Genomic DNA, 24499 nt, shown 5'->3' with positions numbered 1-24499 from the left:
TTTGCCTAAAACTAAGGTATTTATATACATTTTTCGAGGAATTTATAAAAGAACTGATTTAACTCGTACATAAATAAATTGGTTACCAGATTACCCAGGTTGCACCTGATTTAGTTTGATCTTAGAAACTAAGCAGGTTTGGGGCTGGATGTGCTTGGATGAGCAACCACCATGCATAAACCAAAGGTTGTTGTGGGGCTGTATTGCCACCAGAGATAAGTGCAGAAATAGCCATTGTGATAATGTACCATGCTCCACCTTCAAGTTCTGACCAGTGTGATGAAGTTGGGTCAAATATCCCCATGATCCACACAGCATGGGGAAGAAGCCCTCGTTAGCAGTGGTTTTACAAAAGGGCTGCACATGTACATTACAAGAGTATCAATTGAACAAACTGTTGAGATATAAGATATACAATGTTATATATATATTGTCTTTTGTTACATTTTACAATCTAATGCATGAAGGTAAACTTGTTCTTTTAAGTTACTTTTACTATTCGAAACATTTATGTGGCTGAAACCAATGCAACATCGCTAGCACTATGTAATTTGTTGAATTAGTTTAATGTATATGACAATATTTTTGTCGATTTTTATAATATATTTCAAAGTGGAAGGAAATAACATAAATCTTGAGAGTTTTCCTTATGTTTAAAATTATTTATTTTTGAAACCACATGCTTTGATGTTTTGCAGCTTTTGCCCATGCATTCCTGCCTGATTCGCATTCAACTGTCTTGTCATCTCAGGAAGCAATGCATTGCTTGGCAGTGTGTTTGATTTTAACTTGCTGTACGACCTTGGTGAAATCTGAGTGGAGAATGTACGCTTTGGCCAATCAAAATAGGGAGTCGACGCATGGCCAAGACCAAAAGGCTTCGTTTAACTAGACCGAATCCTCTTCTTGGTTCTTTCGGTAAAGTCACGTAGAAGGGAAATAATACAATAATAAAAATAAAATACAATTCTCACAACGTTTCGGCCACAACGCAAGCAGCCGTCCTCAGGTGAAGAACAGGGCTGTCGGCTGCTTGTGTTGTGGCCGAAACGTCGTGAGAATTGTATTTTATTATGTTTTATTTTTATTATTTTATTATTTCCCTTCTACGTGACTTTACTGAAAGAACCAAGAAGATGAATCCCTGCAGTCATGAAAGCTTTAAATCGAAATTTAGACAGAATCCTCTTAATCTTTTTTTTGCATCAGATATCCTTTTTGCGGATAAAAAAAAAACTAATTTTGTCACATGAATTGAACTTAATTCACGTGCAAAAATTATGGTTATCCATTCATCGTATGTAAAAAAAAATGTGCGTGGTTGAACCGATCAACATCGCGAAAGTGCGTCTGAAATGGGTTTTGACTCGCAAATACCACTTTGTTGATACACCGATTGGTTTATTTTGATGGGTTTAAACAAGTTATATTAGCCGAAAATGTAGGTTTTCCTAGCCAACATCATTAAAGTAACTGACCTGATATTGCGAGGTGGCAGAGGATTGCGCACCCGTTGCCAACATTTAATAACTAAGAGTGGACTAAGTATTTGATTTCGTCGACTAGACTAGAATTCCTGAGATAATCTTTAACAGAAATCCACTGGCTAAGACTTGACTTACGATCTGCAATTTGTTGTGAATTTTCTTAAGACCATGACTAAGAATGCGCACTGTCGCCAGTTTAGAGAGAGATCTGTGGCTCATTTCATTGACGTAGTAAAAAGGAAGTTGGCTATAATTGCATCACGTTCCAAAGTAGAGGTGTCGGAACCACCACACACCTCTTCGTCATTACCAAGGCCGGAGGAAATGTTTACTGAGATTTAAGAGTTATGTTCGTTGTGCTAAAACATCATGCATTACAACCCCCTGTCTGTATTACATAACATCGTGGGTAAAATAAAAACAGGGTGATTAAAATCAGGGAATGTATAAGTATGGGCAAGCCAGTATATTTCGAGCCTGTAAATGAGTAAATACACTGCTGCCGTTATGTAATCATTGTGAGTCATGTTTGAGTGGAACGCGTGTCGTGTATTTCATTTGAGATTATTCAACGCAGACTTTGCCGCAAATTGCCGATTCATCGGTTACGGAGAAGTTTAACTTTTACACAATTTTTCCATAAACTTTCACCGTAGTATTGAGATGAATTTCGAAACAGGTTTGAAAGCGAGGTGTGAATTCGTGTCAAAGCATGCAATTATCATATTCTTGGGATCTTTCGGTAAAGTCACGTAGATAGGTTCAAAGAAAATACAAAATACTACGACGTTTCGATCGCAACACAAACGGTCGTCTTCAGGAAAAGGGGGGGGGGTGAGCTTCCATAGGCAAATCAAGTTTTTATCTATAAGGGTTTGAAATGGGAGTAGCCCAAATGTCAGCAGCCAATGGTTGGTTTTCCACCAAAGGGCTGCCAGGTGAAAATTAGCATGTTCATGAGAGATTAGCATGTTAATTTGAGATTACCATGTTAATTGGGGATTAGCATGTTCATGGGGAAATCGCAGAGCCGCAACCGAGGGGTAGTCGGCGCGCGAAGTGGCTGTGTGAGTGTGAATCCTGTGAAAGCGCAAGTTTGAAATGGGCGTAAAGCAATTATCATTACATTTTGTTTATGAAGATGGTTCTGTTAGGACCCGTACAATTCTTTTCATATCGGAAGGTGAAAACTCCTTTTTATCGTAAAAAAACAATAGCAACCGATATTCTCGATACAGTATTAACCTGGCTCCCAACGTTCGATTGCCACGTGTGCCTAAAAGCACTGGGGAGTGACATTTAAACCAGTCAAGTAAGTTCCAAATGTATAATAATTACGTATTTATTCAAGAAAGCCGCACTCATTCCAATGACTCTTTTTCAGTAGGGTCCTGCATTGAATTTTTTTTTATTTTAAAAGAGCCACCACCGCCTCGCTAAATGAAATTTGTTTCGCAAATTCAGACGCAAAGATACCCGGATGAGTCTCGTTTTGCAAGAGTGACCTGGGTAAACGAAATTACAAAAGTAAAAACAACAAACAAAAGTAGAGCAATGGAGTATGGAAACAGCAATCAGAACAAAAACATTCACGCGAGGAATCAAAAAAATTGCAAACAGCAATGGTTAACCAAGCCTGAATATTACATTCTCTGCAGGGCAAAGCGGTTGGCAGATTGCCTTTATCAAACAACCCTCCAGCCACATTCACTTGACCAGCGTTATTTATAAAGTACAGAGTATGCTCAAACAACCCCTATTCTTAACACAGCATGGGAGGGCCTTCATCCAGCAGCGGATTTACAATCGTCTAATTGATGTATTTACTACATACTATGAACGCATTAATCAAATCCTCATGCCAATTTTTTTATTAACATTCCTGCGGAGGTTGCTGGTAGGAACGCTGGGTTGCTCGGTCAATGGCCAGGGTCAACGGCGGCGTGGTGTATTCCGCAAATATGCCCAACTGTGAGGGCGGGCACAAGCCGGCGTGAGTAGGTTAAACGTTGAGTTTTATAAGGGCACCACTGGGTGACCAGCCCCACCCCACCCAGCCCCTCCCTGCACGACGGACGGAGACAATAATCCCCTGTGGGCTGGTGTAACCAGGAGGTTCCTACCAGTATAATCCGGAGAATACGGTGAGTCAATCAGACACATGGGATACGTTACACGGTGAATGGGCGATGGAGCAATACCCCACCTATTGCTTTAAAATACGGGGGGTAGGGACGGGGGTGGAAAGTGCTTCTTATAATCCAGTAAATCAGAGACGGGGAAACGTTACACGATGAATGGGCATGGGAAGCAATGCCTAGAAGCCCGCCCTGCTGCTCGCTGCACCCACGTGCTCACGACTTACGCCCTATGTAAACAGTTACCCACTTGCCGGAAGCCGCGAAGCTTTACCCTTATATGGTATCGACCACGCCCCCCTCGAGGGAGCTCCTCGCCCTCCGATTGGCTCGCGAAAGGGTGGAGGCGTGACCAACCCACCGGGCCCGTTGACCACGCCTCCCTTATAGCCCCTCCCTCTCCCCGGCCCTACAGCCCTGCCCTTGCCTTGCCCCCTCAGCTCCTTCCTCAGCACCCCCAGCCCCCTCGCCCATTGACGACGAGCGGCTTGGGCTCTCGGGGAAGAAGCACGAGAAGGAAGTGGCTTGCTGCAGGCACGCACCTCGCAGACTCAAGCCTCAGCAGCACTCTCCTGCACATCCGGTACCCCCCCCCCCTCCTTGCGACCCACGTGGTGGAACCTGCCGCTGCCTCACTCTGCCCCATCAGCAACGTGTCGCACTCTCCGCTGCTCGTTTGGTGCTGCTGCGTTGGGTGCAGTTGACACTGAGCCCCTCCACCTGCTTTGCTTTCGCCCCTTCGCTTCCTTGCCTTCGCCCGACGTCTGTAGGTTGAGTCCCGACTGTGGGTCACCTCCGCTACAGTCAGAGTCGGGGGGCTGTCTTGCTCACCCCGACTTACTCGCCGCCCTTCCTGCCTTCCGCTTATCTCTCACCTCGTTCCACTTATCCGCCGCACCGCTCCTCCTTATCCACTCAACCGACCTCCTGGCCTGCTGTCCACAACAACCACCACCAGCAGCAGCATCATGTCTGCTGTCACTGCCTGCGGCCGGGGTTCCCGTGGGTCTGCCCTGACCGCTGCCCGCACCCTCACCGTGCACACGGGCAACGTGGTGAACCGGGGCGCGCTCAGGAACAAGTACGGCTCTTCCCCCAGCGAGGAGGTGAGTCCGCAACGGGTCTGCACGCATTCGAGTCGCTTTTCTGTGACCGGCAAAGCCGTAGCCATGGAGTCAACATTGGAGGGGGCGGGGGGGCAAATCTTCCAGGGGTCTGGGGTTCCCAACCCAGAAAAAAAATATCTAAATTTGAAAAGTAATTTCCTGCCTAAAATATAAAAAAAATTCACTAACACACGGGATGGACTTTTTATTTATTTTTTGCAATAATGTCTAATAGTGTATTGTATTACATTGCTCTGTTTTTACTTCTTTACCATTTCTTGTTTCATTGTATGGAATGTTTGAGATTAGGGATTAATCAAGTACAACCATAACCACAATCATATGAACATAAATTTATACATTGATTTATATGAAGAAAAGTCCAGATATTGTGGCCAAGGTTTAGCAAATTGTTATTTTTATTTACATAGCATCGCAATTATGACTTTTTTTTATTTTTATAGCAATATATTTGGGGGGGACATTTTGAGCATATTTGAATATTGGGTCTGGTCTCGTCTTGTCTTCATCTAGGTCTGAGTCTAGGAGTGTGGTCTGTGCAAGGTTTGGGTATATGCATTGGTCTGGTTTCGATGTGAGTGGTCTAAATGCGGAGTTGGTTTTATCCGTTGGTCTTATTGTGGTTCGAATTAATAAGTCTACTTTTGGATCTGAGTCAAGTCTGGTGTTTTTCTTGGTTTGGGTTTCGTTTGGTTCTAAGTCTGATTAAGATTGAGTCTAGTTGGTGTGTGAGTCTAGTGTGTCAGGAACATATCAGAGCTCTGGTCTGGGTCTGTCTCAATCTGGTCTGCGTTTCTGTTGGCTTATGATTTGCAAACAGTGTCTCAATCCGAAATGCGCGTGGTTATAGTGGCCAGGCGATGTGTGATGGCTCATGCTGACCATCATAGGGAGGACTCCCGGTTTATTTACGGTGAATCTTGGCCATCCATAGTAAAGAGGTAATGGTCTCGTGGAAACTCTTTCGTGACTGATTGTGCCATGGTCATTTATGGTAATTGATGCTCGCTTAATCACTCGCAGAGCTTAGTTTATTTACGGTGACCCCGGAGTAGGGCACGTGGCAAGTAGCCGAAGCCATAGCGTCAGGTATACTGGATGTGGTGTGCTGGGTTCTGACATATGGGTCTCTCGCCTGGCAAGACTCGGGTGAATTAAGCCCTCCGAACACGATATTGTTACTCATTGTTTTCCGGCAATGTTATATATTAAAACAAACGGGACACTTGAGAAGCATGGGGAAAAAATGTCATGTCATTAGCTGCATGTAAGTAACCAAAACGTGCTTTTCTGGCCATTCGTGACTATAAACAGCCCTGTTGAACCAGTGCTGATCTCCTGCACTGTTAATCAAGACTTTTCTGACCTAATAAGCAGAGCTAGTTATGCCGTCAGTCCGAAATATAATCGGGCTACGCTTTTGAATTTCTGGTTGGATTTGTGACGGTTGACTGCTGGCCTCCAAGGCGCCCCGATTTTTGTTGCCTCGCAAGCGATGTTTTGTTACTTATTTAAATACGAAACCACTTGCACTCCATGCGCCTGCATTCGTTGCATCATCATCCGCATCTGTCAGCTTGGCAAACTGCTTAGTCATGGAAGGCGTGGGTTCACTGAAAGCTACTTGTCATGCTGAGTCACCTCAATGATGCACAATGCAACTTGGTGGGTGGGTCAGGTAGAACGCTTTCGAGGGAAGCCAGACTTGGGGATTTTAATCGACAGTGGCAAGTACGAGCAGCGCTTGCTAAAGGGTGGCGTTTTCAAGCTTGGGCAGCTCAAGATTAATTTCGAATTACTGTAAAGTGAATAGAAAAAAATACTTGTAACGACCACAGTGATCAATACTCCTCCACATTACTGTGTGTGTGTAATATACTTGCTTCGCTTGTCTGCATTGAACAGAGAGAAATACATGGCATACACGCTGCTTTTTGTGTTTAGTTTCTTGTCCTTCCCTCCGATTAGCACGGTTGGTTACGTATGGGGCGAAAGAAGTTCAACATGCGTAGATACATACACATCTGCCCTACACCTAATGCATATTGATGGTCATGGGTGAAGTGAGTCATTGTCCGTGGTTTTGATTAATATGTCACAATAATAACGATAGTAATTTTCAACCCTTTGTCAAGCCACCGCTGGACAGAGGCCTCCAAACAGCCGTGTCAATCATGGGATTTGTTTGAGCATACTGCACCACGCTGGTCATATACCAGCCGCCACTGATGGTAGCCGTAGCAGGGGATCGAACTCTGACAACCACATTTGCGGCCCATTGTGCTAACCACTAACCACTGCTCCTCACCCATACGACATAAAAGGTTTATACGCACCAATTGAACACTTGCCTTTGGGCACATCGGTACGTTGCATTCGTGGAACAAAAACTGAAATGTGCGTTAAGAAGTACGGAGAGGTGCTTGCTTGGAATTCCATCGAGAGACAAAAAGAGGAAGGCAGGGATCGGAAAACAAATGCAAGTTCTAGACATCATATTGACAGCTGAACAGGTAAAGCCCACCGAGCTCTTAGCTCTTTTTCAGAGGCGACCTAGCCACACATGATGGCTAATACAAGTCACTTATATCGTACGTCGGAATTTCTAGTCGTAACCAAATAATCCCAAAACGTGTTTCTAAATGTGGAGGTCAAAATCGGAAGACCTGGATTTAAAAAAAACACCGGCCATGGGGAGGGAAGAGACATGCAAGCTCCAAATATACAGCAGGCATCAGGGTCAGGATCGAACCCATGACTTCCTGTGTACCAGGCGAGGTAGTTAACATCTCACCACCATGGCGCCCATCTCACATGGTGTTCACATCTCATCAAGCCGTGCAACGATGGATCGATTGATTAATCGATTCTTAATTCCCGTGATACGTGCATCCAATCGGCAGTGTATGTCGGAATGTATAGTAGTAGCCATATAATCTAAGAACATGTTTCTTAATGTGGAGGGAAAAACCGGAGGACCCGGAGAAATATCCACACGACCATGGGGAGAGAGACACGCAAACTCCAAATTTACAACAGACGTCACGTTTGGATCGAAGCCACGACCTCCTGCATGCAAGGCGAGGGAGATGGCACATTAATGTACCCTTTGAAGGCAGTATTGACGGATGTGTGGTTTTTTTGGGTTCATATTGAAACTTATACTCTTTGGGTCTTTCGGTAAAGTCACGTAGATATAGAAATAAAAATAAATCACGACATTTCAATCGCAACACAAGCATTCGTCTTCGGGTGAAAAAATACAGCAGGCGGACTGCTGAGGAGTATGAATTCCTGCAGTCACGAAAGCTTTTAAGTCAAGATTTTTTATTGAAAGTTAAGAAAAGTGAGTGGGCTTTGGCAGGACACGTCATCGCGAGAAGGGACGATGAGCTGGTGGTCGAGACTAATGACAGAGTGGCAGCCAATGGAGCCAAGACACCCCAGAGGGCATCCGCTGTGGAGACAAAGGGATGAGATGGAGTCGGATGGATTGTCGCACTGCGGAACCATGATCGAGGGGCAATGGCTTGCTGAGACCTTCTTTCCAGCAGTGGATAGATCAAGTAAACCCATAGCTTACAACATATAGGACTTGGAAATTCTCCATTCCCATGCGTGATTCGCTGCATGTGATGTGAGCGTGAAGATCCAATGTAATCGATGAAGTGATGCATCAATGCAACCCTTTCAGCAGCTTGTTAATATCCCGCCCTACCATTACACCATCGGCGAAAGAATCATATCTTTGTTAAAATGTGAAATTGGCTTCCGATGTCGGAAAACATAACGGCCCTCAACTTATGTCCAGCTTTCTACCAAACTTACGATAAACTGAATTATCAGACGCACGCCTGGATGCCTTATAGTATTGAATGAATGCAGCTGGTCTCTGCCGGAATGAATGAATGAATGCAAGGGATTGGCTGATTCATAAGGCAAGGATGTATCGAAGTCCCCAAGGCCAGCAATGGAAACCCTTGTTACAAATCCCAAACTCGTGTCCTCCTTTTGTGTTTGCATTAACGATATCCTCCCCCTCTCCTTCTGCAGCTGGTGGACTGTGTGAGGAGCACGTTATCCGATTGGGCTTCAAAGCTCGACGGGGGAGAGGTAAGCACCCCAAGACATCCTTCGCGACACGGTCTCCAGTCTGTAGTTAGTTGTGCTTATTTACTAATTCCAGTGTTTCACCTGGAATTTCCATTCAGATGGAATCCTCTCATTTGCAAGGGTTGCTCAGGGTGTCAGCCGACACATGCCTAGCAAGCACATTAATGGCACGTTTTAAATCTATGACATTTTGTCCATCGTCTCTCGTAAGTTCTCTTGATGCACCCTGCCCCTATTCCGCTCGATGTTTTATTTTGCGACGCATGTGCGCGTTTCTCTTTATCCTTTCGCTCGCGATCAGTCGCCTTCGTGCCTGGCCCAGGATGTTTGCGTATGCCCGGGCACGGAGAAGATCAGTGCGGAGGATCGTGACGATTTGAAAATAACCGGTACGGCCACGTCGGTGTTAATGGGGGGGTGGGAACTCTCTTTTAGGGGATATATCAGCCCAGGAATCTCGAGGCGGGGCGGGGGTGGTGCTGAGCCCCCCGCTGCTGAAGGTTCAGCCCCCCCCCCTTCCTAAATTCATAAAGTGAAGTCTTTTTTTATACAGAATGCATTTGTTATCATGTACTCTGTTCTAGCTCATCTCCTATTTGGAGTCGTGAGCCAGTGGTGGAAATTACAATTTCCTATTCTGGGAGCGAGTCGATCCATATGACAACCGCTGTTGACCGGCCTCACGTTATAGTACAAATTTTATCGACCCAGAGGGATGATAGACTGAGTCAACCCCTAGCGAGGATTGCAACTCGCAACCTTCCGATTGCTAGCCGCTTGCTGTACCGTTGAGCCACCTGGTCAGACTCATAATTTCCAGGGAATCGTTTAACGTTTTTTAAATATTGTTGTTTTGTTGGCTTAAAGTCACTTGTCAATCCTGGTTTCTAGGCGACTCAGACCACTGAGTAGTTAGCCTCCCGTTTTTAAACCTTCTCATCGGGTGTAATTAATTGGTGTGCTCAGCTCATTTTCCAATTAATTATTGCATGATTCATTTGTTTGATTTTTCAATTAACTTGGCTCAATCTAAGAATGTTAATATATGGTTATAACTGTTATGCAATGAGCATTTCTCTGTAGCAGAGCGTGTGAAAAATCTGTTCACTACCGTGTGTGAAGAAGGAGAAAAATAGTCGGTCACCGATCATCGAGGATGCATGTTCTGTGATATCTTCTTCCACGGGTTATTCTCCAACACTAGCAGCGGAATAAAAAAAAAGAGGGTTACAATACTAATGTAACGTGGAATTCTTTATTTGCTTTGTTGCTAAGTAGAATAAGGCATTTTTGGACCGGCGAATTGGGTGGGGCATGATAAGCGGAAGGGAATTTTTTTTCATGCATTCCTGACCTCGTGGCAAGGTTTGTGTTGGCACCAGTGCAATTTTTCGTCCGGCTGTATTTGGAGGCTGACAAGTGGTAACTTCTAATTCTTTTGGCGAGCGCTTGGGTGTCCTGGACTGTCTGAATTAATTTATCTTGGTAAACCTCCAGTTACTCTTGTTTCCGCTGACTCCCCTGTTCATTCTCTCTCTGGCAGCCAAGATATTTTTGCTGGGAGGCGATGCGCAAGTCATTAAGCCGGCTGTGGAGAAAGGTACAGCGGAAAAGCCCTCTCTTCCCATCCATTCAAATTTATGTGCTCTCGTACAGCTCGCCAGCCACCTGCGGCTGAACAATACAAATGATGTGGGTCATTGCGGAGCCGTGGCGCAGTGGTTGGCACACTGCGCTTTGAATCTGATACCCAGCCAATGGCTAGCATCAGTGGCGAGTGACATCTCAGCCGGTCATGTTCCACCACTTCACCATGCCACACTGACCAGCGTGGTGAAGTATGGTCAAGCAACACCTGCAACTGGCATGGTGAGAGCCCTTTATCCAGCAGTGGATTTACAAAAGGCGTGATCACTATTTGTTTTTCATTATTATAAGCCATGGCTCAAGCCACAGCTTGGCGAAAGCCTCCTTAAGCCACTACCACGGTTCTGGGATGTAATAATCCACCTGGTGCCTGCACATGAAAATTTTAATTGTATGGAAATCAAAGTACATCAGCACAGAAAATCTACACAACCACAGTGATACTTCAATTTTGGTGGCTTAAATCTCAGAGACAGGAGATCAGACGACAGCGTTTTAGGCCATAATTGCCGCTGACCAGGAATTTGACTTATGTTGATATTACCCAGAGGCTTTTCTCACTTATCGCTAAAGATTCCGGGATTTAATTGGCTCGTCCATCCTGGTAGAAGACAATGGCATCTGAGGAGTGTCATGGGAGTGGCACAGTCCATTCAACTTTAAGTACATCTGTGCCTAGTATTTTTCCATAAGACTAAATTCCATCCTGTGCCTTAGTTCCAGATGCTTTTATTGCTTTAACAGAAAAATCAGTAACAAGTGAGGCATCCAGAGATGTTGGTTAAAACCCATTGATGTGAAAAACACATTTGTTGCTGGTGTATATCCTAGAGCAAACCAGAGGAACTAATTCCTTCTTCATACTGCAAAGTGAGCCTCAGTGGTATCATCATCATCATCGGCCGTGGTCAATCCACGGCTGGATTGAGGCCACCCCAAAGTTCCTGCCACCTCGTTATCCCGTGGTGTATTAAGCCATCAAGCACCTGGACGTGAGCTTGTTTCTTCACTGCTCCATCACATTGGTGGACATGATCTCAGATCCGGAATAGAGGTTTTTGGGGAAGATCACGTAAATGTGTTGTTAAGCCCGCCACCACCCGACACGGCAAATTAGTTGGAATTGTAAATATTGTCGGTTTACTCTCCAACGCGCCGGTGTGCTGAACTAGTAACTAATATTTACGGGATCTAACCCAAAAACCTTTTGTGGATAATATTGGGCGCGACAGCCTACGTGTTAAAGTGTTCTCAGACTCGTTCCATTCGTTGGCCGACACTCCGTCCGGTACACTAGACCACTGGCCAATGTCCCTACTTTGTGTCATTATCCTGCCTTACCTTCTCGAATCCACGCATGCCTCTCCCTGTCTCTCGGTGCACTTGCAAGCATGCACGTCCGCTATGCTTCTTTGCACACTTGCGTTTTTAGTTCTATAATTTTCGATACGATCAAAACAACCTTCACGACCTGCACGGCGTGGGGAAGCCCTCATCCAGCAGTGGATTGGACAGACGGTGACGAGGATGTCGACGATTGTGATGAGGCTGATGTGTGCGATGGCCCCGCAGCGTGCATGGCTCTGGGCGTGTCGCTGCTGGACGCCGTGGTCCTGGCACCGCCGCCACTGCCCGAGGAGGAGAAGCTGACGGCGGACCGGCTGTCCCCCTACTGGGCCGAGCTGGAGAGCCTCATCGCCGCACACAAGGTGGCGACCATCGGCACCTCCGACCTGGACAGCCAACTTCTGGAGGAGCTCTACCACTGGGCACAGGTGGGTGGATGGGTGGGTGGATGGGTGGGTGAGTGGATGGGTGGATGGGTGGGTGGGTGGATGGGTGGGTGGATGGGTGGATGGGTGGGTGGGTGGCGCTATTGGGCAGTTTGAGGCGGTCAACAACAACAACAGAGGCCTGGCGAGCGATGCTCACAACAAAAGCCAGAGCAACGGGTGGATAAAACACAGCAAGTTGGCACAGTGGAGCATCTGCTAGTCATCTCAGTCAGTTAACTCATAACACCAGGGCCTGTCCCGTGACCTCCTGCCAGTGAGCTTTTGACACCTCACGTGGCCTTCGCGCAGAGCAGCTAGCCCGTCGTCATTCCCTAATGCTCAACAAGTCTCATTCATCAGCGCCAAACGTGTTACCTCTTGCGGCAGCATTCACATGAACTGCTCTAGCTGCCATACACCATTGTCTCGAGTAAGTCGTTTGATCTACGGATACGGGGGCGACCACGGGGGTGGCGCCATTCCTTTGAGCGTCTGTTGCAATGATTTACGTTGGGTGTCCTGCCGTCGCACACGGCTCCGGTAACGCGTCTCCTTGGTGCCACCTGCCCTGCGCCGCACGCAGGTGAAGCCGGCGAGCAACCAGGTGAACCTGGCCTCCTGCTGTGTCATGCCGCCCGAGCTGACGGCCTTCGCCAAGGAGTACGACATCCAGCTGCTGACGCACAACGACCCCACAGGTGCCTCGTCGCGCTCTCTCTCGCCGCCGGCGCGCACAAACCGGAGCGGCCGCGTCCATCCGCTCCGGCAGAGCCAGTGAATGGTCGCGATTCCATTCGGAGTCGTGCATCGATTTGAGGATTTATCGGTTGTCCAAATTTGTCGCCTCGATGTTTACTGCGAGGGAGGCGCCGTGTGAATAATTGATGATGATGATCATCACTTTGGTGTTTCGTTGCTATTATCCATTGGCATTGTTTTCTTCAGTTTTGTTTTCTCCATCATGCTAAATTTAAGAGAATGTCTTTTTGTTTTCTACTTTTGTATAATTTGTACAGAATGTATTATCGCCTGCATGTTTTATGTGTGTATTGTGAGGGTGGCAATCAATTTTAATAGTATCATTGATGCATCATTATAAAAAAAAAATCTTTATTTATACGCTTGTGTGTGTGTGCGCGTTAAACACATTCCAGAAATTCTACCGACAAAGTCTTTCCAGGACATGGTGGCTACTGTGGCGCCTGAACAGGCAGAGGTGTGGACGCCTCTGTGGGTCCTGCGCTACTCGGTGATAATCAAGTGTCGCGGGGTCCTCAAGTCCAAGGGTTATTTCCTGCAGGCACGGAGGGACGCGTGAGTGAGGAGCAGTGACACCGCAACTCCAACTCTCCGCCAAGCTTCGCCAAAACAGGCGACGGCAAGCCTTGCCGTAACGATTCGCTGCTTGGGGTCGTTGCGTACGAAGATTTACGAAAAAAGAAAAACATGCATAAAATGTTCCCCATGCCTGCTTTAGCTGCTGCTGTCACCAGCCCTCTGCAATGAACGATCGCTACTGGAGAAATTAACAAAATGAGTTTCACATCGTTTTAAACTTTACAAATTTTTTTTTCAAATCTTCTTCCCATTATTTACACTTTTTTCTACAAAATAACTTTGTATTGCCTTTTTACCTGCACCCGTTGCTTCCCTCCTGTGATTAAATCATTGTTATTTAATCTTGTGAGATTCCAGTGCAAGTCATTATTTCTTGTCATAGGTAACCGGAATGGATTTTTTTCATCAATATACATTTCACAGATAATTTTCGGGTTTTGGTTTGTGGATGGGGGGCTGCGACACCTGCGCCAAATTATACATCCTTTTGTGAAAGCTATCACAACATCTTAAAAAGCCACTTGCTCTGGCAATTGGTGCCCGGTAGCGTTCTTGAGCGGCAGTTGGATCCCAACAATAAACGCTGTCATACTGTGCCAGTGCATTGGTCGCTATTGGATTCAGGCATCTGCCCCATTAACCTTTGAGCAGTGGACTGGCTGCAACATGAAGGATGTCACATTTTCAGCTGGGCCAGCCACCGGCTCCACGTGCCGCCTATTTGTCAATCCACTGCTGGATCAAGGTTTCCCCACGCCGTGCGCTTCCACGGGGGTTATTTAACCGTAACACGTAGCAGGCTTTCGCGACCAATATTATTCATAATCAACGTTTTTGGGTTTAGATCGCGTTATTTATAAATGTGTCGTAACCCTCCACCACCCGACACGGCCAATCAGTAAAACAGTGTCACGTTGACAAAAGACAAATAGTTCACTGCTTTAGCCCACCGGTGTGTTGAAGCCACAACATTTACAATTTGAGTACGACGTTTCGCTGGTAATTGCATCCAGCATCATCGGGCAATTCGCCAGAATGGTGGCGAATTGCCACTGGTGGGCTAAAGCAGTGAACTATTTGTCTTTTGTCAACGTGACACTGTTTTACTGATTGGCCGTGTCGGGTGGTGGAGGGTTACGACACATTTATAAATAACGCGATCTAAACCCAAAAACGTTGATTATGAATATTTAACCGTACTTCACCATTCTGGTCATTGCGGGTTTGTGAAGGTGGGGAGCACTGCGTGTTTTGTGCATGGTAGTCAACCAACCAAGCACTATCCATGATCAAAACCCCTGCTTGGCATTTGAGATCTGACGCGATCGAGAGCATTGCCATTCGTTTGGTCACAGGTGCCAATCCATCGGTTACACGACCTTAACCACAAGAGCATGCATCGCTCTTTGCTGTTGTGAAACCACGTGGATCTACGCCCGCGATAGATCCCTGCCTCTTATTTGGAAAGGTACGCTAGGTGTACACTTTTTTTCGGAAAGTGACAGGCCGTGGTGGCAATGGCACGCCTGTAATCCGGCACTGGAGGCAGTGCTTGGTAATTGCATAAATGTTGTGAAACTCATTTTCCCATGAGTGTCCGAGGTGCCATAGCTTGGCTTGCCAGGAGAAGGCTGTACAGCATATGTGGACTCCACTTGTACCGTTTAACACGTAGCCTTTGGCGACCAATATGGTGCATAATAAAGGTTATTTGTGTTAGATCGCGTGGATATACATTTGTCGTAAAATCCACCACCATCTAACAGCCAGTTAGTAAGATTTGTCACGTAAACACAACATGCCGATTAGTTATTCGTTCAGCACACCGGTGTGTTTGAGAGTGAACCCACAACATTTACGACGTTTCGCTGATGATTAGAACCAGCATCATCAGGCGATAGCAGGACTCACGGCAATATTGTTCTCGACTGAAATCTCTGGTTTCCAGCATTCGTGGAGAGGTCTTGCTCGGTTCGCTCCATAGCACGTGCCCTTTCCCACTCGCACATCCGAGCCAAGCCGGCATGGGATGCACATGGTTACGGTTAATTTTTATTTTCCACTGGATATTTGTTATGCTGAGCTGGAACCAAACCCTCGTAAGCTGGCCTCGCATGACATCAAGTTCGGCTACCCGAGTTCAGATTCCGGTCACGACAAACATCAGTGGCGAGTGACATCAGAACGAGTCCGAGGTGGCCCCCTTCATCAACCTGCGCTGACCAGGGTGGTGAAGTAGGGTCGTTCACGTTCCATGCCCGGCTACGGCGTGCCGAGACCTTCATCCAGCAGTGGATTGACAGAGGAATGTCCAAATGTAAGCCAGTGAGAGCCATATTGAGACCCGTTCCTTCGCAATTAAGTTTAGCCCATGGACTGTATCAAATGGAATACAGGCTTTAACACGGATATCTTGGTATGGACTTTATTCATGAAAATGCTATTGCTGTACGCCTTTTGGCGTCCTCTGGTCTTACATCGTTTGAGACGAGGCTCAAAAGAAAGCTGTCTCTGGTGTGGCCCAATCAGTTTAAAAGACAAGGCATATATTATTAGTGTGTTTTTTGTTTATATTTTGACCACAAGTATTGTGCTTAATGCAGACATAATTCCTTGTAAAAGGTTTCAGTTTGGTGTTTTAAAAACTTAACACCTGTTTTGTTGCTAGATAGAAGGGGAAAAACTTATTCTCACGCTATTGCATTCTTGAAATGCTCATATCACATACTTTTGAGTAGAATAAAATTTACCCGATTTCAAACTATTCATATGTGTGCTGTACATATATACTGTATAGCACATTGTTCGTTGGAGCATAAATGCATTGTATTGTAATTGATCCAGCAGTGGACAGAGACTGTCCAAATTAGACCATTCAAATGCACGTGCACAGTCCTCTCATTTAACATTGGATGTCTGCATATTATATTCGTGTTATTATTGTTGTGTCACAAGATTTTCGTCTTTTGTCAATCCACTGCTGGATGAGTGCCCTCCCCACGCTGGTCATGTAGCCATACTTGGCCACTCCGGTCCAGTGCCGGTTGATTGAAAGGCACACTTCCATATAGGGCCAGCAGATACGCGTGGCAGCTGATCGACAGCAGCGCATTGCATTGCCGCAATGGTGTGTGATGGCCAGGGATGCGCCTGCAGAATGACGTGCGGCAGTTAATCAATAAATCAACGATGCAATTAACGGCCGACCAATCACAACGGCACAATCTCCGCAAAGATCCCTCCGCCAGTGTCATCTGGCTGCGGTACTGCGGCAAAAAAAAAAACATAGTGCCCCCTTGCGCCCAGCAGAAGCAGCCATCTGTACACGTGATGAAACTAATAATGGTTCCGTGGCGCATTTACACCTCTTGGTTTTTACGAATCGCGGTCTCATTACTTGTTTCACATTGACCGTGATAACGGGGGGTCGTTAATCAATTAATTCGCAGTCAGTAAATCCACTGTTGGATGAAGGACTCTCCACGCAAGTGTCGCTGGTCAGGGAGGTGGTGGTATTTGACCATACTTCACCACGCTGGTCAGTGCGGGTTGGTGAACGGGAGGGTGGTGGTGGTGGTGGTCAGGTCCGGTTCAGATATCGCTCGTCACCGATGGAAGCCGTGGCCGGGATTCGAACTCAGGTCTCTGGGTTCACGTCTTGATGCGCTAACCGCAGCGCCACCTCTCCCTGCACGTTGGTGTTCAGAGAGGACCAAAGGGGAATACCTCTGAGCGTTGGGCAACGTGCCGAGCAGCTTGCTGCTGCTGCATTCGCTGTGCACACCCCAGGGGCAGTGTGAAGTGAGATCACGGCAGGTGGAGGTGGCCAGCATTTGGTTAATCTGCGCAACAGGCACACGTATCGATCGGTTGGTTGGTTCATCGATTGCTTAATTGCGATGGGGTATGCTCTCAATGTGGATGACTGGGTCACAGCAAGTGGAGAAGGAGGTGTCTGCGTTTGGCCAGGTGAATGACTAAGGTGAGTGTGGGTGATGGAGGTGAGTTACATAACTGTGTGGGTAATAGATCTTGCGTCATCATCATCAGCTATGATATACTCCGCTGCGATATGAAGACCTCCAAACTTTCGCCATGTCTCACGACCCTGCGATGTAAATAACGCACCTAGTGTTTGTAATGCCTGCTAATTCCATCGCTCCGTCTCTTCTCGTTCGCCGGGCGACCTCTGGGGTGCTTGGCATCTGCGTAAAAGCCATATGACTGTCGTCTCAGTGGTAGCTGCAATGCCTCTGTGATATAGCTGTACCGGTACCAGTAAAGACAAGGGATGGACTGATGTGGTACAGGATGTGAAGCTGATTGGAATTGCCGATGACCAGCGGTGTCAAGATCGGCCTTTGTGGAGGAGGCTCGTGAAGGACGCTATACTGGGCAGTTGGAGGCAGTCGCCCTCCAACAACAACAACGGAGGGCAGAGGAGCGACGCTCACAACAATGAGCGGAGCGCCCGGAGGATAAAACGTAGCAAGCTTGGCACAGGTGGTGCATCTGAGTCAACTCAAACTGAAAAGTATGCTTGGGCAGGGTAGGTGGCTGGAAGGAACGCTGGCCGATTGCCAAGAATAAGTACCGCGTGGTAGCCAAGGTACTGAACGTGTCCGTCGAGGAACTGGAAAGATGAAACCATCTCGGGCGAAGGTGCTTAGCGGATTATTTACAACGCAGGGTCGCGCGATGCTGGTGACATGGTGAGGGTTTTTTATTTCAATCCCTGACGATGAGCTGGCGAGTAACTGCTGCTGCTGATGATGATAGTGGTGGTGTTTTATGACGATGTTGATGATGAGGGTTTTATGATAACGATACAATTTTGTTACTGAAGTTAAATATATAATGACTGATTAATAGAATGGATGATGAGGATGAATTAACGGTGGTATTGGTGGGAAGTAATAATGCCGGATTCACGATCACAATACATCTTGGATTTATCAAACGTCGATGTCAACGGAATGATGATGATGGAGTGATGAGAGTGTTGACATTGGTGCGTGATGATACAAAAACTATTTTGATACTACCAAACGGTGACATTGGAGGACTATGGTAATGACAGATTGTTTTTGATAGTGGTAGCATTGGTCACGGATGACGATACAATTTGGATGCATAAAATTGTTATGATGATTATGAGAGCATTCGTAAACTTATTTTTTGGGTGGCATGGTGGTGCAGTGGCAACGCTTGTGCCTCAGAGCAGGAGTGTCTTTCAGTGTGTAATTTGAATGTTCTCCCCCTTGTATGTTCTGGCCTAATTCAACTTGGGTTTTCTTCCGGGCACTCAGATATCCTCCGAGTTCTCGGTTTTCCTTTCGTAAGCCCCAAAAAAGCCAAATTAACATACAACGTAACTGGAACTATATTGGCAAAACATCCCAATGATAAAATACTGTATCTGCAAATGACTAAATTGGAATTAGACGTGGCACTATAACTGCGAAAACTTAGCAAGACCCTCCTGGGTAAACCAGCTGAGTTAATAATAACTAGGATGGGGGACGATGATTGATTCTGACTCGGGACTAATACTGTAACTGCTGCCGACTCCACCAAATATACTATGGTGCCTCTCGTCCTCAATCTTGCCGCACACAACCCACTCAAAACCCGCTTACACTCACCCACTCGTCGAGATTTGGGGGATCACTCAAACAGACGAAGCAGCAGTTTGATGCGTGTTCTGGCTAATCGCCCGATGACGCCAGTCGTAATCATCAGCGAAACGTCCTAGCACTCGAATTGTAAATGGCTCGTGACTTTTACTCCCCGACACACAACCGGTGTGCTGAAGTAAACACTACAAAACGTACCAATTTGTGTGAACACACGAATTGACACGTTTTGTTTAAGCGACGAACCTTACTAATTGGATGTGTCGGGTGGTGGCGGGTTTAACGAAACACATTTACGCGATCTAACTCCTCCCCCCAAAAAACCCACATTTATTCATATCATCGACCAAGCAGCAGCAGCATCAGCACGACTCTACAGACCCCGAGACCACGTGGCGCCGACTATCGGCGTGCGTGCGTTACGGCAACAACCCAGCCGAGAATAACTCTCTGGGCGGGGTGCCCCTTGCCGAACACGTGGGGACCCTCCTCCCTCCCTCGCCCTCTCTTTCACAGCACGGGAAACATAAAACACCGGTCAGAGTCCACACAAGTGGAACGGAGACGAGACACGAACGCCTGAGCCCTCACCTCGCCACCCGGGGCGTATCACAAACGCAGCGGGCGTCTCGCAGCGCTTGGGAAGCGCGTTTTGTTGTTTTGGATCGCGAAAGCGTTGAGAATAAAATAATAAAATACAAGCAACGACTCCGGCGGGACTCGAACCCGCAACCTTTGAATGTCTGCCTTCCAAACCTAGAAGTCCAATGCGCTATCCATTGCGCCACGGAGCCGTATGGTCTCACGACCGCGGCCGGTGTCTATTTGTGCTCGGGCTGGCGGATTGCGCAATTGCGGGCATTGTGGAGTTAAAGAATCGATGGCGTAAACAAGACGGGGGGGAGGGGGCAGCTCAGTGACACTCTGCGCTAGGGATTGTAAAGTCGAGGCCTCCTGGGGGGACACGTCATCGGCCCCGCCCCCCTGATTTTTTCACTTCTTCACCCAATAAACGTGGAAGGTTGAAACGCTTTAATGGGATGGGCGACAATTGTTAGAGGAGCGGCAGGAACGGCGTGGGATGTGGTAGGAGAGAGCACCTCCGCAGAGGAGATGGAGCGATCAAATGAGCGCGTGTTTGTTGGATCGTGCGAGATGGGGAAGGCCTTCATCCAGCAGTGGATTGACAAAGGGCTAGAGAGTTATTGAAGTACAGTGCACGTGTCGAATAGTGTACGGTAAATTAATCTAACAAGTGAACCTATACCGCATACGGTACAACATGCGAATCGAAATAAGCGATTCGTCCACTGCCGATTGGATGCATGTAACACGGGAATTAAGAATCGATGTATCGATCTATCGATGCACAGCTAAGGAACACGTGGCCACCACGTGAGATCAGCGCGCCGCGGTGACGGGATGTTAACGACCTCGCCTGGTATGCAGGAGGTCGTGGGTTCAATTCTCTACCCTGACGCCTGCTGCTGTAGATTTGGAGTTTGCGTGTCTCTGTCTCCCCGTGGTCGCGTGGATTTTTTTCTGCGGGTCCACCGGTTTTCCCCTCCACATTTAGAATAAACATCACGCGTTTCGAGTATTGGCTGCTATACAGTTCCACGTGGTGATGATGATGATAAGCAACTTCGTTGGGCCATCATTTGTGATAGCTAAGCCCTAGCTTGGTTCAAGTTCAATTATTAGGTATAGCCCTGTGAGCCATTCGGCTCTTGAATCGGGTGCAACCGCAACAAACAAAAAAACAAAAACATGAACAAGAAAACAATAGTAAAAAAAGAAAAGTTTAGTCTTTGGTTTAGAGATTGTGATGTCTTTTGTTTCGAGAACGCACGCAAGTTCGAGACACCATCATCAATCACATTGACTCCATAATACAAGAGGTTCTTTTGGGGTTAGATCGTGTAAATATATAAATGTGTCGTTAAATCCGCCACCACCCGACACAGCCAACTAGTGAGGGTTGTCACCTAAACAGAACGTTGCCAATTCGTCACTAGTACAGCACTAGTGTGTAGTGTATAGTGTAGTATACTAGTACAGCACACCGGTGAAATGTAATGCGGCAATTACAAATCACGGCGCGTGTGTCGCTCTTGAAATAATGACCAAAAATGTTTTCACATCATTCATGAAGTACCGTAGACGTCTTCGCAGAAAAGCTGCCTCTTCTTGCTGTTATAGTTGTCGAGCCCTGGTCATCATGGTCGATGGTGGTGATGGTGGTGATGGCCGCGTGTCTCTCAGTGCAAGGTGTCAGGTGGTGTCTTCTCGGTCTCGGCGTGTGCCGGCAGGAGGCGCACGTAGCGTGGTGCTCGCCGAAGCGAGGGAGAACCTCGTGAGCGAGCCGGCGTCTCGACCACGGTCGTTATTGACGGCGGGTTCGGGATCAAAGCGACGGGACGAAGACGAGGCGAGAACGGGTGGAAGAGCTGACATTGGTGATGAGAAATCAAAGCTGTCGACCCAGACGGTTTACCCCGTATTCCTGTTGCAGGGAAATTGAGTTTTCAGGTCCATACGTCGCCACAGCCGTTTCAATAGGGCAACAACAACAAAAAAATAAGTTACCTGGAGTATGGAAGGCGAAGACATGAAATAAAGGGGTCTACAAACATTACATTGGTGACATACTGAGATAGTAGCAGGCACGCGCTTATTGCCCGCGCTCCATCCAGCTACTGAGGGGTTGCGCAATCAGAGGGGAGGCTGAGCGCGTCGCTGCCTCACCTCTCGTCTCTTCCTGTATTTGCAGCGGAGCTTCGCAAATTTGGCGATTTTGACTATGAAAATGATTGGAATCGTACAGAAATTACATTTATAACACAGATCAGTGGAACAATCTTAATATTTATTTTATTTGATGATTCTTTTTTTTTACTTTTTGTAACAGCTATTTTCATTGGAGTATGACAGATGAGGCTCTGCCTCCCCTGCCTCCCCTGACCTCACGTCCCTGCTTTGTAGGATGAACGTTGGCATTTATAAGGTCTGAATTGGTCTGTCATAAGGTAGGGCACTGATAAGGGGTTGGCAGGTATGTAGTGGTGAGTGTAGTGGTGAGTGTACTAGTGGTACTCCTGATAATGGGTTGACAGGGATGAGAAATCAACGTAGCAACGTGCCTGACGAAGAGCGTTTTTAATCAGAAACATTTCACGATTTTACTTTTTAATGTGAATTAGTTTATTTCGTATCACTAAATGAATGTTGAAGGGTGTGTTGTTACTCAACGGTTTACATTAAGTAACTATTCATACGGCAATGTGCAAACTTTGTATTTAATAATTTGATGCAAACGTCACGTATCTAAATTAGTTGCATGAAGTCGACATTGTGTGCGTTGTGTTATTACATCATTGGGCAGTAAATTGCCTTCAACCTGTGTTTACTCTGCACAATTCAAAGTTCACCCACTCCGTGCCGTGCACGCGATGTTTCCCAGGTCACAGAGAGCACCGTCTTCCTCTGCATGTCGCCGCCGTTTCTCCACACACCGTCTTGAGATGCGGTCGCCCTTTAAAAATACTACATCGAAATTGCGCCGCGTCTCTTTACTCGGCCATCAGTCATTACTCTGTGCTTCTGTCAGGCAATAAAGTCTTTCTTATGGGCATCACAGTGACTTGTTTTGTCTGTCCAGTCTGTACCGTCACTTGCCAGTTTCTAATAAATCCCAGGTACTCGCCAAACTGCCAATGCGGCGATGAGGTTCAAAGCATCCGGGGTGATCGGGCTTCTACTAGTGCAGCTCCCAAGCTTCGGAACGCTTTGCCTTTGCTAATAAGACGATCAGAATCGTTAGATCTGTTTGAGATGTCTTGAAAACTGACCTCTTTCAACTGACCCATTTGCCCTGCAGTTTCTGTTTATTTTCTGCTTTCCATTCACAGAGGCGCATTGTGATCTACAGATGAAATCCACCACTTTACAGAAGTAAATTATTTGAGCACTGCATGCGTACCCTGGTAGAACCAGTGGACAACTCCACACTTCTACCAGCCCTGGATGCCGTGGAATGGCGTACAACATTAAACGTACAATCGTAGCCACGTTGCTTTCTTTGTTCAACGCCAAACAAAATAAGAACAACACCCCATAACCCTTATTGAAGTCAACGAGACACCACTTACTTTTACATTCAAATAAAGTCATCGACACAAGGGCATCATTGTTTGCTGCTAATACTTTTACAGAGCGAGCGGTGGCACAGTGTTCAGGGCATTGCACTATTAACCTGGCCTCAAGTGAGTTTCATTCCTGGTCACGGTTAAACTCCAGTGATATCTGAACCGGTCCTGAGAATCCACTTCACCAACCAGCAATGGCCAGCGTGGTCTAAGTCTGGTCACACAGCCTCCATAGTCCATGTGCAACACGGTGTGGCAAGGCCTTCATCCAGCAGTGCGCTCACAAACATTTTAACACTGTACAGTACTCAAAGCATAAAATAACTCATGAGAAAATATCTAATTTGAGTCAATGTTAAATATGTTTTTCCCGCAGTCTTTCAATTTCACATCTATGTGGATTAGTGCTTAACGAACTGTTTGGAAAATGTGAATATAATTGGATGCCCTGTTAATCGCATCGTGCTGAAATGCCAAGTTCCGTTATTAACTTTTTAATGCATGGTTTGATTTCAATTCAGACCCTTTGTCAATCCACTGCTATTCCAGCAGCCTGTTTTTTTTATACTGTCAACATTTTACCAATACCAGTCACAGGAGCGTCTGTATAAGCAGGCTGCCTCTGGATCGGTTTTAACACTGCTGGGTCTCAGAGTCGGACTTTGGAAGAATAGACACGTCCTGCAAAAGTGAATCTTCTGCTGAGCTTGGTATTAATGAAGTCCCCCTTTGTCAGACACGTGGCAGGGAAGCTCATTGTCCATTAGCCCCGGGACATAACATAAAGGTGTTTGCTTTTTTGGCACAGATAATGCAAATTGAGTCTGCCCCACTGCTCCCATGCAAAGTGCGTGACCTGAAATTCAAGATTATATTCAGGGACTCATCGACTTATCAACGTTAGACTTAGAAACTTTAAGAGATACGAACAAACCTGTCCGTATGTCCAGTTGCCTGTTCGGACCGAGTCATAAGTTCAACTGCCGCGCAATAGATGGCGTTGGTGGCACCTACATCTGCAGAACGTGAAGAACCAGTGGCACCTACATCTGCAGAACGTGAAGAACCAGTGGCATCTACATCTGCAGAA

General features: G+C 46.6%; 1 protein-coding gene, 1 long non-coding RNA gene and 1 other non-coding gene across 3 annotated transcripts in view; 1 reads left to right on the top strand and 2 right to left on the bottom strand.

Annotated features, from left to right (window-relative positions):
- Nucleotides 1-24499, bottom strand: part of LOC144724272 (uncharacterized) — a 213456-nt gene that overhangs the window by 16021 nt on the left and 172936 nt on the right. The window lies entirely within an intron of this gene.
- On the top strand, nucleotides 4099-13966 carry GCLM (glutamate-cysteine ligase modifier subunit). Its single transcript, XM_078603251.1, has 8 exons — nucleotides 4099-4208; nucleotides 4396-4731; nucleotides 8806-8865; nucleotides 9167-9254; nucleotides 10409-10465; nucleotides 12085-12287; nucleotides 12871-12985; nucleotides 13442-13966. Exons 2-8 carry the CDS (start codon nucleotides 4594-4596, stop codon nucleotides 13603-13605), a joined length of 825 nt encoding a protein of 274 aa, XP_078459377.1. The 5' UTR covers nucleotides 4099-4208; nucleotides 4396-4593; the 3' UTR covers nucleotides 13606-13966.
- Nucleotides 19967-20055, bottom strand: TRNAR-UCU (transfer RNA arginine (anticodon UCU)). The gene is given in 2 exon segments: nucleotides 19967-20002; nucleotides 20019-20055. It is a non-coding gene; the product is annotated as a tRNA-Arg (tRNA).

The sequence above is a fragment of the Lampetra planeri genome, chromosome 20, assembly GCF_965212315.1.
Source record: "Lampetra planeri chromosome 20, kcLamPlan1.2.h2, whole genome shotgun sequence".
NCBI lineage: Eukaryota > Metazoa > Chordata > Hyperoartia > Petromyzontiformes > Petromyzontidae > Lampetra > Lampetra planeri.
Note: the sequence above shows the minus strand (reverse complement) of the source record. Positions and strands in the feature narration are given on the sequence as shown.